At 43.9% G+C, this 13627-nt stretch overlaps 2 protein-coding genes across 2 annotated transcripts in view; one reads left to right on the plus strand and one right to left on the minus strand.

Moving 5' to 3' along the window:
- mcph1 (microcephalin 1) overlaps positions 1–13245 on the plus strand; it is a 31778-nt gene extending 18533 nt beyond the window's left edge. The window contains exons 14-15 of the mRNA XM_079728814.1: positions 11907–12144; positions 12861–13245. Coding sequence (XP_079584940.1) covers positions 11907–12144; positions 12861–12913 — 291 coding nt within the window. The 3' untranslated portion in view covers positions 12914–13245. The remainder of the gene's footprint in view (positions 1–11906; positions 12145–12860) is intronic.
- On the minus strand, positions 78–9447 carry angpt2a (angiopoietin 2a). The gene is made up of 9 exons (XM_079728813.1): positions 8971–9447; positions 5755–5910; positions 4081–4202; positions 3262–3500; positions 2850–2977; positions 2326–2427; positions 1811–1977; positions 1578–1708; positions 78–929 (listed from the first exon to the last, which is right to left on the minus strand). Exons 1-9 carry the CDS (start codon positions 9253–9255, stop codon positions 769–771), a joined length of 1491 nt encoding a protein of 496 aa, XP_079584939.1. The 5' UTR covers positions 9256–9447; the 3' UTR covers positions 78–768.
- Positions 13246–13627: the final 382 nt, after the last annotated feature.

Genomic DNA, 13627 nt, shown 5'->3' on the forward strand with positions numbered 1-13627 from the left:
AATAGGCCCAAAGGGTTTTATTTCAGCAGGCTGTTGTTTATTTTTAAAGCATGAAAGTGCACAATGCAAGAGGCAGCAGTGTTTTCCCCTTCAGTATAAACACCCTGTTGAGGCTTTTGAACGAGGGCCTTGCCTCCTTAGGCTTCGACGCTCCGTGTCAGTGCATACATATTTTTCGCCTCCCATGAAATTGACAAAACAATCCAACCCAGTGTCATTACTAAAGGTGGCAAAACTATGTAAAGTATTAACATTTTTTCCTTAAAAAAACATTCATGAAACACAATTCACCGTCATGGTAAAGTTCATGATAAAGTTAAATATTAGCCTTTTACATCTTGACATAAATTAAATAAAATATACACAAAATCTCTTTGAAAAAGTAAATTTGTTATCAAAGTAAAAAACACATTTATGAACTATTTTACCGATACACCCTCATCTACAGTGACTTTTAACTTTTTAATCTTTATCTCCACCTAAGCCATGGTTATAGCCCAAGTACAATACATATTGTACCACAGACATTACGTTGATATGGTCAAAGCGTTAACCAATTTACAAAAAGGACATTTACAAATCTTTGACTCTTAAAACCTCTAGCGGGATTAAATAGTCTATCCTATTTCACCACATCAGGGAAGCATTTTTTTTATGTGGAGATCAGGGAAATATTGTCCCCAAAACCTTGGGTTACTGTTACGTTTTTTTAAGAATAGTTTGTGGTTGGCTGTCCTTCACCCCTCGTGGTTTAAAAGACATCGGGACTCAAAAGTCGGTTGGTCGGATCATCATGGTGGTGGTCTTCAGTGAGTAGCCCGAGCCCTTCCAGTAGTACCATTTGATCCCGTTGAAGCGGTTTGAGTTCTGGCCTTGTTGATAGTACATCCCATTCAAGTTGGACGGCCCGCATGCGTCAAACCACCACCCTAGAAGAAAGGGAAGGGAAGAATTGTGAAATTCTGAAAATGTACAGTATTTTCAAATACTTATTTTCCAAGAGCGACATATGTATTATATACTACACAGTATACTATACTGTGTGTGTATATATGTGTATGTGTGTATATACATATGTATATGTATATACTGTACACACAAATATAAAGTTCATGTTTGTGGGTGTGTATACTGTATGCATTCTCACCGGCTCAATGCCACTTGTGTGCGTAATTAGACTCAGGGAACGGTCCCTGGCTATCTGTTAGAGTTTGAGGCATTCCTGTGTTTAAAGAACCACTCAGGAGAAATAGGAGCGCAGTAAAGAACAAGACAGAAGCCTGGCAGTACTGCTCCGCTGAGGTGTGTGAACACAGCCCTCTGGAGCTCTGTTCCCAGGCTATTACTGTCAACTATCATGGATCCTTAAGTCCCCACTGTATTCGTCACTGATGGCATTTTGAGCCAATTGTGCTCTATTCACTTCAACTTTTTGGGGGGGTTTTGTCTGTGGATGTGTCTAGCACGGAAATGTTTAGAATTGTAATATATATATATATATTCATCCTTGTATTTCTCAACACACTTTGTATTTTTGATGAGCACAGATTTGTCGATGTGCGGGGCTGTTCTTTTACCTCCCGTCGTGAGCTGCGAGCATTTGCAAACACATTTGTCGTTGTCGGTATCCTTTGTGCTGAAGTCACTTCCTGGCGTTCCGAGACTGCTTATTTTTCCCGCCGTTCCACTGTACCCTTTGATGTTTATCCTTAAGGATGAAAAGTGAAAATGGAATCCGGTTGAGCATGGCATCCATCCAGGCTTTTTGTAAAAGATCTGCTCTATCTAAACTTGTGTGTCTGATACATACCTGTAATTCTTGGCTTCACCTTCGAGGTTAAACTGCTCATATTGCGAGTATCCAGAGTTCCCTTCCCAATCACTGAGGTGGATTCTTAATATGTACGACCGCTGATGTGTCAACTTGGAGACAAACTCATTTCCTAACCAGTACTCCGCCACCGGGTCTCCGAATCCCTAGAAAGGCACAAGATGCATTTGATTCAATGCACATATTAAGATTCAATATGCATATTACAATGGGGAATGGCCGAACTCACTCAGCTAATTTGTAGATCATGCGCAGAAATACACCAGTTAATTTCGTCTTTCGTGTATTGTCTCTGTTCGATTTGATCCCTGTCAGTATTTGTGCACCACACGTCGTTGATGTTTATTTTGGCGCTAGGCTTTTATTGTATCTACAGTGTCTAAAGACGGTTTAATTACATCGAGTCTCGGCCTCTTGCCTTGGGCAGAACCGTAACCATGACTACCTTTTTGTCTCCCCGCGGCAAAGGAATTTCATCCTTGATTACTTTTTACCATTTTGTACTCTTTCCACGTCCGATGGAAGTCAACGCGTCCGTCGAACCTCTTCTGTACGGCGGTCCAGCCCCCCCCCTCGGTGTCCATGTCACAGAAAGCCTTCAGCATCAACACAAACAGGGGGGGGGGAATAAGACGGTGAGCGGGTGGGAGGGGTGCAAGGTCTAGTAAGACAGCTGATGGTCATCATTAGGATAATGCTGTTACTGCTTCATGTTGTCTCAAACAAATGCAGTTCCGTCAAGAGAGGACACCGCATCGATTCCACAGCTAGACACCCTGAACACTTTTCAAGGAGCACTTATCAAGGAGATAATTCTTTGAACTCAATCACGCCAACCCTCCCGGGATATGCATACTTGAGATTGATTTAAATGTTCTCCTAACCTTTAAGTGCAAGCCTTGCCGTAATCACCGGACTGATGTTCAGCAACTCTTAATTGTGCTTTTACTTGTCTGAACTGTTGTCCATCGAGCATGTCTCTTGGGGAGACGCATCACAAGCCAATAAGCACACTTACCTTCACCTCCTGCGTTGTGTTGGGGAGTGTGAGTGCATGAACGCCGCTCTCTCTGTTGCCGGACTTGAACACGGCCGCACAGTCCCTGAATGTGGACGGTGTATCCTGCATCATTCTGGCTTTGCTCTCTGCAACAATAACAAACACATCATACACTCAACGACAGAAAATAAAACAAGTGCTGCATAATGCCTTTCCCTTCCTTAATAACAACGATGGGGCCCGCGTTAAACAAGTCAGCCAGTTACAGTCACAAAACAACTCGAGAAAACATTTCCCGCCGTTGCATGTGTGAAAGCAGGAAGTCGGTGCAAGCGTGTGTACGTTCAGGGCTCCATCGGCTCAGGCGTGAAAACAAGGTCGGCGAAAACATGTTTTTCGCACGGCCTGCGCTGGCGAGCGGCGTGCCCACCTCCGACGGGGCCCGCGGAGAAGCTCTGCGCCAGGCTGTTGACGGTGTCCAGCAGCTCCTGCTGCTGGCGCTGCAGGGCGGTGTTGTTGGAGGAGACGTGGAGCAGCTGGTGCTGCAGCTCCCTGATGATGGCCGTCTGGCCCGCGATGACCGTCTGGAGCTGCTCCTTCTCCCGCTGAACTGCCTTCAGCTCCAGCTGCCTCTGCTGCTCCATCTCACCCACCCGCTTCTCCAGGAAGCTGTGGAGGAAGGGGACGGTGGTTTGGGGGCTCAGAAAGGGCAGGGAGATTGAATGGGAGTCTATGGGGTTTCACCCTCAAATTCCACTTTTGTCAGGGTGGCATTTTTGGTCATGTGATTGGAAAACGGGGGGCTAAGATAATACACGGAGCTGAATATTGCATTTTTTAAACTCCCTTATCTGTTCTAAAAGTCTGTTCAAAAAGATGATTACATCTCATACTTTCATACTGGCAGAGGTCCTGCTTTACGGCAAGTTCTGAGTCACTTTGGCACTTCTGCACTTATAATATATATTATATACTATATGTATGTATAGAATGTAGGGTGTTCAACTTAGAAAGAAAGAAAGGTACTGGGAGCACCCCGAATGTTGGAAGTGTACCTGTAGTGCCTTCTGGGGCAAGATGCCCTAAACTGCCCCTACCTGCTGCTCAATTCCATGGATCTGAATTCATAGTCAAGTGCTTTGGATAAAAGCATCTGTAAAATGATGGGACTCCATTGTATATCTTCTGAGAAACCTTACATGTCCTCATATATTGTATGATTTCAAATCCAATTTGATCTTGACCTCACCTGTTTTTGTCATTCAGCTTGCTGATCTCATTGGTTTGGACGATGAGTTCTTTCTCCAGCTTGTTGGTTGAAATTGAATTCTCAAGCAACTTTCGTTCGAGCCGAGTACTATGATTTATTACCTAAAGACGAAAAACAATTCCCAATGTCAAAGTGAATTCTCACACATATAAATTTGAGTTATTTACATATCTGTCGTAGGATTTGTTTTGGTCATAAAATGTGTGGTATAGAGAGTAGTGCATTTTCCCACATGAATACAGCTTGCTCTTAAGTTAAAACCACAACATGATGGGAATGTAATGTGATTCATTGGACCACTTATCTTTATAGAAAGAATAATATTCCAAAACGAGGTCATAGTATTCAATCTGACAATTGCATATTTCTGTATAAATAACATGTATCCAAGAATACCCGTAGTCTCTTAAAACCCATTTGTGTTTTGTGCAGTTATGTGGCTGGCCTCTTATTTATCAATTCATGTTATGTTTTCGTAGTACTCTATTTGGATATCAGCCCCTTCTTACAAGTGCTTTGAATTCGCCAGAGACCGTTCTCGTTGGGTTCTGGGTCATTCCCTCCCTGCCCTTCCAACCCTCTTGACTCTTGCCTCTGTGTCTGCTGTCATCAGACAGTCCTTGTCATGAAACCCATTTGCGAAAAAGCATACTTTGAGTTGTTATTGCCTCGGAAGAATGTCTTGGATTTAGTTGCAGGGATCGATGTGAACTGCATTTCCCACTGATGCACTTAGGGCCAGTGTGCCCGGTTCTACTGAGCCTGCGCTGAATGACTGTTTTGTGTTCATAATATTGAGTTGGATTTTGTGAAATCCCATGCTTTACATGTCAACCTTAAGCTGCAAGAACTCACTGATTCAAAGGTTAACCAGCAGTCCCTCAAATATAACATGTGGGGTTCATAGTACATAACTCTGTTACACTCTATCATTGAGTATTTGCTCCGTCACAGGGGAAAGAAATCCGCTTCAGTATGAACTGACACACCTCATTTTCATGAGGCTGGGTGGAGTTTACGTTTGGCGGTGTATTGTGAAGTCGACATTGTTCTTTCTTTCGACGGCTGAATGTATTGAAGTGAGCGGGGGTCAAAGATGCTTCTGCTGTCCCATTGTGGAGGAACCAAACTCGGCCAAAAGCAGCTTGTTTACGTGAATTAGGTCTGCCTGAGTCTGCGATGGGAGCTGTTGATGTCTTTGAACAGACGGATGTGTGATTGTGACAAACTGATTGACCCGTTCTGTGGGAATACAATTGTGGTAATAACAGGAAATGCTGTTTGGTTGGCTCACATAAGGTCATTGGCAATTGGCCAAAACCATATACCGCACAGTAGGATAATGTAGCCTATCCATGTATTCTCTCAATTCATCCTTTACCCAGGCACTATTGCTGGACTGAACAAGTGTAAGTGCACGACCCAAGTATGGCAATGAATGCACTTGGACTTGTTGTCCAAGGACTTTCATTGCCGTTCCTAGATTGTGCTTGTACTCACCCATGTTCCAAGTGGGTCTTATAATTTGTTGATATGTTTTGTTGAAAGTATAGCTCTGCACACACAGACAGCTAACCCTGTGTGATAGGCCTTAATCTCTCGACGCCTGTGTTATGCATGTTGCTCTTGGTTATCTTGCGCTGCCGACCCCACCTGTGCCTCCACGTTGGTCAGCTTCCGTGTTTGTTCAGCGGTCTGACTGAGCAGGTTGGTCCCGATCTCAATCATGGTGGCCGTGTGGTTCTGGACAGCGGTCTGCTGCATGTGGAACATCTCCTGCTTCATGCTGTCTTGAATGTAGTTCTCTAGCTGCAGAAAATGGGCAGAAATGGCCGTGTGGGTACAGGCGGGGGGCAAACCTTTCCGTTGGAGTGCGACATTCGCTGTGCATAAATTAATGCCTTACATTGTTAAGGTTTTTGGTCCACCTTGTTTCCACAGTTTTGTTGGGGTGCTGGTTTTCCCACTGAGATTTTATTCTGGGAGAACGTCCCAGCTGAAGGGCAACATAACTCATTCACTCTCTCCATTCTTAGATTTACCCCGCTGCCTTAATAGCCATCGATTTGGCAATCTTCCATGAATTCTGTCATTACAAGGGTTTACCTTGAGGTACCTTGACTGGGCTGCAGTCACACTATTGTGCCAGTGATTTTACAGTGGGCCTGGTTTTCCTAATCCTTCTATTCAAGGTTAGGAAATGGAAGGGGTTCGGTTTCGCATAATATTGTTTTCTAACCTAATCTACCATCTTTTTCTGACTCTTTGTTGCCCAAGGTCAGATGACTAAAATAACTACTTAATACAAAAATACAGTTCAATTCAATTCAATTTTATTTGTATAGCCCTTAATCACCATTACAGTCTCAAAGGGCTTAACAAGTCAAATATTTATGACACCCCCCTTTACCCAAGCCCCCACAAGGGCAAAAAAAACCCACCTTTGATCAGTTGATCATCTCAAGAATCCAGTTAGTAAATTAATGTTTCAAATGTTTGTTTAATTCTGTCATTGAAGCAACAAGTTGCTTCACATGTGTACGAAAATGACAGACCGTTAACACTCCATTGTATCGAGGTGACATACCAATAGATCCACGGCAGCAATAGCGCCAGCCAAAGTCTCTTGTGTGAACCATTACCTAGCAGTATTTCATGTTTTAGTGCAACACCAATCATAAAGTTATTTCCTGCGCAGTGGTGTTCCTGAGTGCCAATCAGGTTCCCTGGCCAGTAAACAGGATGGAGGTGATGAGTGAGAAGTTACATCCTTTATAAACGTGCGACAGGGAAACCCACGTCAGCTGGGCATTTCAAGCATCCGCGGCATGTTTGTACGATCGCTACGGCTGTTTACGCGTCTGTCACCGAGAAGACTTAAAATAGTCTGCGGTGGACTTCCGAAAAGCAAGGGAGCGTCACAGACGGCGTAATTAGCACTGATTTTTGTTTGTCCTCCACCTCCGTTGTCCCACGTTGTTTGTGTGTGTGTGTGTGTGTGTGTGGTGTGTGTGTTGTTGGATAGAAGTGGAGTGTCACTTGAGGGGTTGGCATGACATTCCACTGTCGACACCGGGATCTAATCAGCTGTTCACTCTGTGAGCCATGCTTGTTTGTGTTCCTCGTTCACGCGACAACCATGTTGACGACAACGTCAAACCTCAAGGCAAAGCAAAGCATTCAGGGTTGTATCAGGCAAATGCTTTGATTTGAGGTCTATCAGACGGGGTCAAATGGAGATTGCAGTTGATCAGAACTGCATATTTTATCTTTCTTGAGACGATTATAGGAGTAGGTCAGAATGATGAGCAGGGTTTCTGGTTAGATGCAGTTATTGGTGCATTATGTGTACCTGAGAAAGACCTACTAACGGGTTTTCACTACCAACTGGTGGTTGCCTTGCATGCTTGTTGCCATGGCCTTGAATGTGTATGTGCACCCAGAGTTAATGTGAAGCATCAACTCTTGAGTGCTTTGAATGGCCTGAAAGGCACTCTATACATTTACCGTCAACGTATGACACCTTCATTAAGGGATAGGCATCCTGCTAGTTTACAGTTTTTTTTTTGATTTTACAGCTGCTTGAAATCACCCGTAGACCCGCCAGTAGTGCACATCGACCCAAATGACCAACTACATTATTATGGGATGGATGGCACAAACCTTTGGGCACCTCCATCCTTCTCTATGACATTCAAAACTTTTGCAGTTTGACGTAATGGGTCAATTTTATGAACTCTTATTAATGATATTAACCATTGGGTGTTACCGGTAATTGTGTTCCAGTATTCATGAGTTGATTTGGCTAATAAGTCACTGAGTCCTGGTTAATGACAGCGCTGCAGGGGGCAGAATGTGAGCTCCTTTACATATGAACGAGAAGGAGATGGACTCTGACCCGGTCCAGTGCTATGGAGTTTGTTATAAGTTACCAAGGTGGGTGCTGAAAGAGGGGTCATATGTAGTGCGTGTCTTCTCGGGTAGCAGGTTTTCTTTTTTATTAAATTGATTTCAATTAACGATTACATTCTAGATGAGGGGGAGAGGTCTTTTTGTTCTTTTGAACGTACACACACATGCACGCTTAAACTCACGCGCATACACACACACACACACACACACACACACACACGATCAAGTTGTGGCCGAGCTGCGATGAAAAGGAGGCGCCTGTCCCATTGAAGGCACCTGTGTTGAGAGTTTGTCGTTCCTTGTGCGCTTCTTGTTGCACTGCGGGTCTTTTCAGACACCCGGGTATCTTTTGAAGTGCATAATACAAAGCATACAAAACATCCCCTTTGGAGGTGTTAGAAATGTGTTTCTATGATAGAATGTATTCACTGGTGGCACCAGGGGAGGCAAAACTTCATAGTGGTATTATTGGCTGAATGAGTCATTTGAGCCTGGTCGAGTTGCCTGTATTAATTGATTTGTAAAGGAATAACATCACTCAGTGAATGTGTCTTTACTTAATAATGAGCGTCATACTTGTAATTAGTTTCAAGTTTATAGAAGTGCATGAGCTGCATTCAATTAGTTTGGCTGGTGATAAAAGTTGGCTCATTACCGCAGGTTTATTTTTAATTGGGTGAACAAGTTGTCCAATTATAAAATATCTAATTAACACCCATTGAATCCATGGATGGCCAAAAATGTATTTAGTGATGTTGATTAAAGCGGGAACATTTTCTGAGGACTCCTCTTTGACCCAAGATCCATAAAACTAATCTGGGCACTCTGTTGTACCCTCATGAACATACATGAAAGGAGCATCAGGAGTATAAGCCCCTTAATAAATTCACACCACGCCGATGTCGCCATGACATCACGTACTTGCAGGGAGATGAGATGAGGTAGAGACCTTCCTACCTTGAGAAGCCACTGTGTGTTGTTTTCCATGATGATCTCCAGCTGCTCCAGCCTTTCGAAGGACTCGTCGTAGTCTGCCGGGTCGTCCTTCTGGGCCAGGTTCTTGTAGCTACTGGAGGACTGTTGGCAGCTGTCCTCCTGAGGCAGCAGGAAGGTGTAGCTGCAGTCTCCGTTCTGGATCTGGTACTGCCTCTTGCCCGCCTCGGCTGCCAGAGTCCACTCAAATACGGCCCCGAGAAGCAGGTAGCAAGTCCAAGCCATGAAGGCGGTTTTGGGCATGTTCATGGGAAGTAGTACTTAGTTTGAAATCAATAACACAGAAAAAAAGTTGTTCCCGGCGGTTGTGATTTGCAGATGAGATCTTGGGATTTCTGTCTCAAAGTGTAGAAAAATCTTCTCGTGGCGCTTGGTTATTTATCCGCCGAGGGGCTGTGGGGGTGGAGTCAGTGTGAGAGTCAAGGTGGTGTGTCATTCCATCAGGTTAGTGGTCCCACACTGCATCTGCTCCTCTCTCCTCCAATCCCTCAGCCTCTTGTTTGGGCTGGATTTGGCCCCTCTCATTAGCTGGCTGCTCTAGCCACACCCCCATTCTCCCCTCTGACCAGTCACAGTGAGCCGTTCAGCCCCCACCGTCCCCCTCCCACCATCACTCCCCTCCCCCAGTCACACAATACACACCATGGGGAGCCGAGACTCATTCAACAGGTCCCGCTATCTGTCCCATTCTAAAAGGCTAACGAGAGGTTGGTGTCTGACGTGTCACGGGTCCGCGGGACAATAACGCCCCAATGCAAACATGCGGGTCTCTTTCTTCAACTGCAAGGTTACTCAGGATGCAGCTGCCCACTTCAAGCAAGCAGTCTGCAGCGGCAGTGACCGTGTCACGGAGCAATTCGTCTCTCTCCCACCCCTTAACAAAAGCACAGATGTGCTTTTTCGAGGGAGGGCTTCAAAGGGAAGAGCTTTCTCCTGGATGTCATTCAGACTAAACTGCTTAGGCTGGCGGAAGGTTGTTTCTCTTTACTAGCAAATGAAATGTAGATCTCACTGGATAGGGGGAGATCGAATGTCCAAGAGGAGAGGAAACATGTTTCAAAACAATATTTGGCCATTGTCAAATGCAAAATAAGTATACATATATATATATATCATTAAACTACAGCATATTAATGTAAACCATTAAAATGTCTAATTTACGAAGTGAGGAGAGAAGTTAAATGACCTTTTCAGCATCCGGTCTTACAAAATGACACAAGCCTGGAGCATGTGGTGCCTGCCACCTCTGATTTAGATCATCATTCAACAATGAAAATATATCCCAAAAAGTGCAGAAGTCCTCAGAGTACATAAAGTTCATCAAATAAGCAAACACATTGTACTGCCACAATAAAGAAACAAAAGATATCTTTCATGAGCTGCAGTCTGACCAGATGAGTTTTCAGCCTGCGGCACAAGATAGGTCGGGTTCAGCTGCCCTGATGTCAGTGGGAAGCTTGTTCCACCATCATGGAGCCAGGGAAGCAAACAATCCAGATTTTGTTGAGCTGCAGCTGGGATGCCCACGTAGGGAGAGCGTAACAAAGAGATAGAGCATAGTGGACGGGCTGAAGTGGATGGTTCGACAATGTCCTGGACGTAGCATTAGTCAGAGCCGTTTGCAGCATGGTAGGCAAGTACCAGGGACTTGAATCAGATTGAATCCGCCACCGGGTGCCAGTGGAGGGCGCTGAAGAGTGTAGGGGGACTTGGGTAGAGGAAGACCAGCCCTGGCTGATGCATTCAGGGCAAACTGCAGAGGTCAAATGGTACATGCAGGTACACAAGCCAAAAGGGAGTTGAAGTACCATAGTATGGTCACATCTTCTGGGTAAGGAACGGAGGTTCCTCCTGATGTTTTATAGCATCAATGTTCAGGAGTGGGTTGTCTGTTTTATTACATCCATTTCCGGGAAAGAGTGTGTCTGAACGGTGGTATAATCATCCAAAAAAGTTCCTGCATAAATTCTTAAAACATAAATTACACAACATTTTCATCCATTGTTTTTTTTTACTAAAAAGCTGCATCCCGGAAGATACTGCAGGTGTGCTGTACAGGAAGTTAGTACGCATCAGAGGATGTTTTGTCCGTTTGTCCAGGGGATGTGCTGGTGACATCTTTTCCGATTCACTCACGAGCCTCAGTCAGAACCTCTCTAACACTTCTGAAAAATGAGCCTTCACATTTACAACACATATTTATCAGCTCGCATTATTCCAAATAGTATTTGTTTTAATATACAAATAACAACAATTGAATACCAATGACACACGTGTTGTTACATGGGTGGGAGGGGATCTTTATTTAACATCTACAGTCTAGACCGACATGTTATTGGAAGCAGAATTGTAGGAAGTGGCCTCACTGGATGTAGAGGAAATGCAACAAACATATTTAAAGGGGCATTACTCAAGAGGAAGGCGTTTTCCCTATTCCAACACACATCAGGTGTAAAGGCTGAGTCACTCTGAAAACATTTGCAGCCACAGATACCTGATTGTTCTATGTTTAGGGAAAGCATAGGAAGGAAATTACACAATGACATTTTTTATTCAATTGATCTGACTTTCATACTCTCATCCGGATTTGATCACATATAATATATATGATCACATCTATAATTTGTTATATTTCACTGTGTGTGCGTGTGTCTGTCGTCATTCGGTCAGTACGCCATTTCTGCCATTGAAATTCTCTCTTAAACATGGAGCGACCCTTCAAAAGAAGTTTCCCATCTCCTATTCGAAGAATCCAAACCCATCCATCCTGTTTGTCTTGAAACCGAAAAACACTTCTGCAACCGAAACACTTTCACATCATCACGCGCCAATCCGAAAAAGCCCTTCTTGGTGCCACTGCCATGCGTTCCCCTGACTGTGACTTCCCTTTCCGGCTGTAGATCTGCCGGCTGCAGCAGCACCTCTCAGCGGGGGAACACCAGCAGGACCTGTTTCAGTTCCAGCCGGCCATGTTCGTGTCCCAGCAGTCCCAGCCACCCCCCCACAGCCTGGTGGAGCTCATCAAGCTGTGCGGGGGGGCTGTGTGCAAAACGGTCCGACAGGCAGGCCTCTGCATCGGGCCGTACAGCGGCCGCCGACCAGAGGGCTGCAAGAACCTCTCGGAGCAATGGGTGCTGGGTAAGGGCTCTTTACGGCTTCGCCCGTTTGTCTTGTTGTTTACCTTGTTGTCCAGAGGGACCGGCCCTGACTTACAGCTACACGGCATGGAGGAGCAGCCAGCCTAGGGGTTACGGTGTGTTCCAGATGCCTCGGACACCAGCCTTGCGAGTTGCAAGTGGGGAAATCTCCCAGCTTTCTTGCGGGCCCCCCTCGGAATTCTGAGAGTAGACCGAGTTCAGTGATGACGCTCTCAACAGAAACGGCTGCGCCCGTAAAGTGATTTATTTTCTTTGTATTTGTGCCACGTTGGTCATTTTAATGTCGATTTTAAAGGCTGTTACACACTTGATTACATTGCTACTTTATTCCGGTCACCAATTGATGCATTGCACGGTCTTCCTGTGCGTGCAACACAACGTAAAGTTGTGTTTGTTTTTCGAGTTGGTTTGCTAAAGAGGCTAATGCAGCTAACAATAAACAATGACTAGCCAATGACATGACACAATCACAAAGACGATCGGGAACGCTATAAGTGCTACGAGACAACATGCAACTCAAGACATCTGGAACACAACAGGAGGCTCACAGTGATGACATTGGGGATCAAACCCATTGTTTCACCCTATCCACAACACTGTCCTCATTATATCTTTATATGATAGTTAATAATACAATTTGTGTAAGAATTTTGTCTTTATGTATAACTCTTGTGTTCTCTGTTATGGTTTCTTCAGATTGTATCACGCAACTCAAGCCGCTGTCCTATGAAAACTACAACCTGGAATGAAAAACTACAAAGCGGTTTTAATCAGTCATATCTGTATTATAATGTATAGTATGTGTCATGTAAAGTGCCTGAGACATAACACTGTAATTCAGTCCATAGGTAGGTATATATATATTTATATATATATATATATATATATATATATATATATACACACACACACACGACTTGATGAGTTTCACTGTATCACAACTGGAGATATGTGAATGGATATGTGTGTTTTTTAACTCCTTGCAACTGGCATTCTTGTAGAATATGCAGCAATGAAATGGGAATGTGTTGTAACACTGTACAAAGCTATTTAAATTCTAAAAATATGTAACCAGTTTTTATGACCTATCTGACGTATGTGTGTTTTTCCATCATTGCAGTTATGATACTTATTTAAAAAAATGATTCAGTGTTTCAAATATAACATGTATTCACCAATCCTTGTCTTAATGTGTTGTACCGTTCTTGCCATTCTGCATGCCAGACAGTACGATGGGGGTTATTAAAGTTTTTGTACCTTTTGTAGACATGCGTCATTCATTGTATGCATTAAGCCTAGCCTACGGGTCGCAGTATGCAATTGTTTGAGAGTTCAAACAACAAAAAAAAAAAAAAAAATATATATATATATATATATATATATATATATATATATATATTAATATTACATTTCAGATCTCATGTTCTATTGCTGTGCTGTGTAGAAATATAGGCCCCCAAAAT

The sequence above is a fragment of the Pollachius pollachius genome, assembly GCF_949987615.1.
Source record: "Pollachius pollachius genome assembly, chromosome: 2".
Taxonomy (NCBI): domain Eukaryota; kingdom Metazoa; phylum Chordata; class Actinopteri; order Gadiformes; family Gadidae; genus Pollachius; species Pollachius pollachius.

Bases quoted from the DNA above. Each gene is read 5' to 3' on its own strand.
- angpt2a (XM_079728813.1), bottom strand. From the start codon at position 9,255: ATGAACATGCCCAAAACCGCCTTCATGGCTTGGACTTGCTACCTGCTT. The intron at 4,203-5,754 runs GTGGGGTCGGCA...TTTCGTCTTTAG, and splicing joins TGACCAACGTGGAGGCACAG to GTAATAAATCATAGTACTCG. The intron at 1,978-2,325 runs GTAAAAAGTAAT...GTGCCTTTCTAG, and splicing joins CGTGGAAAGAGTACAAAATG to GGATTCGGAGACCCGGTGGC.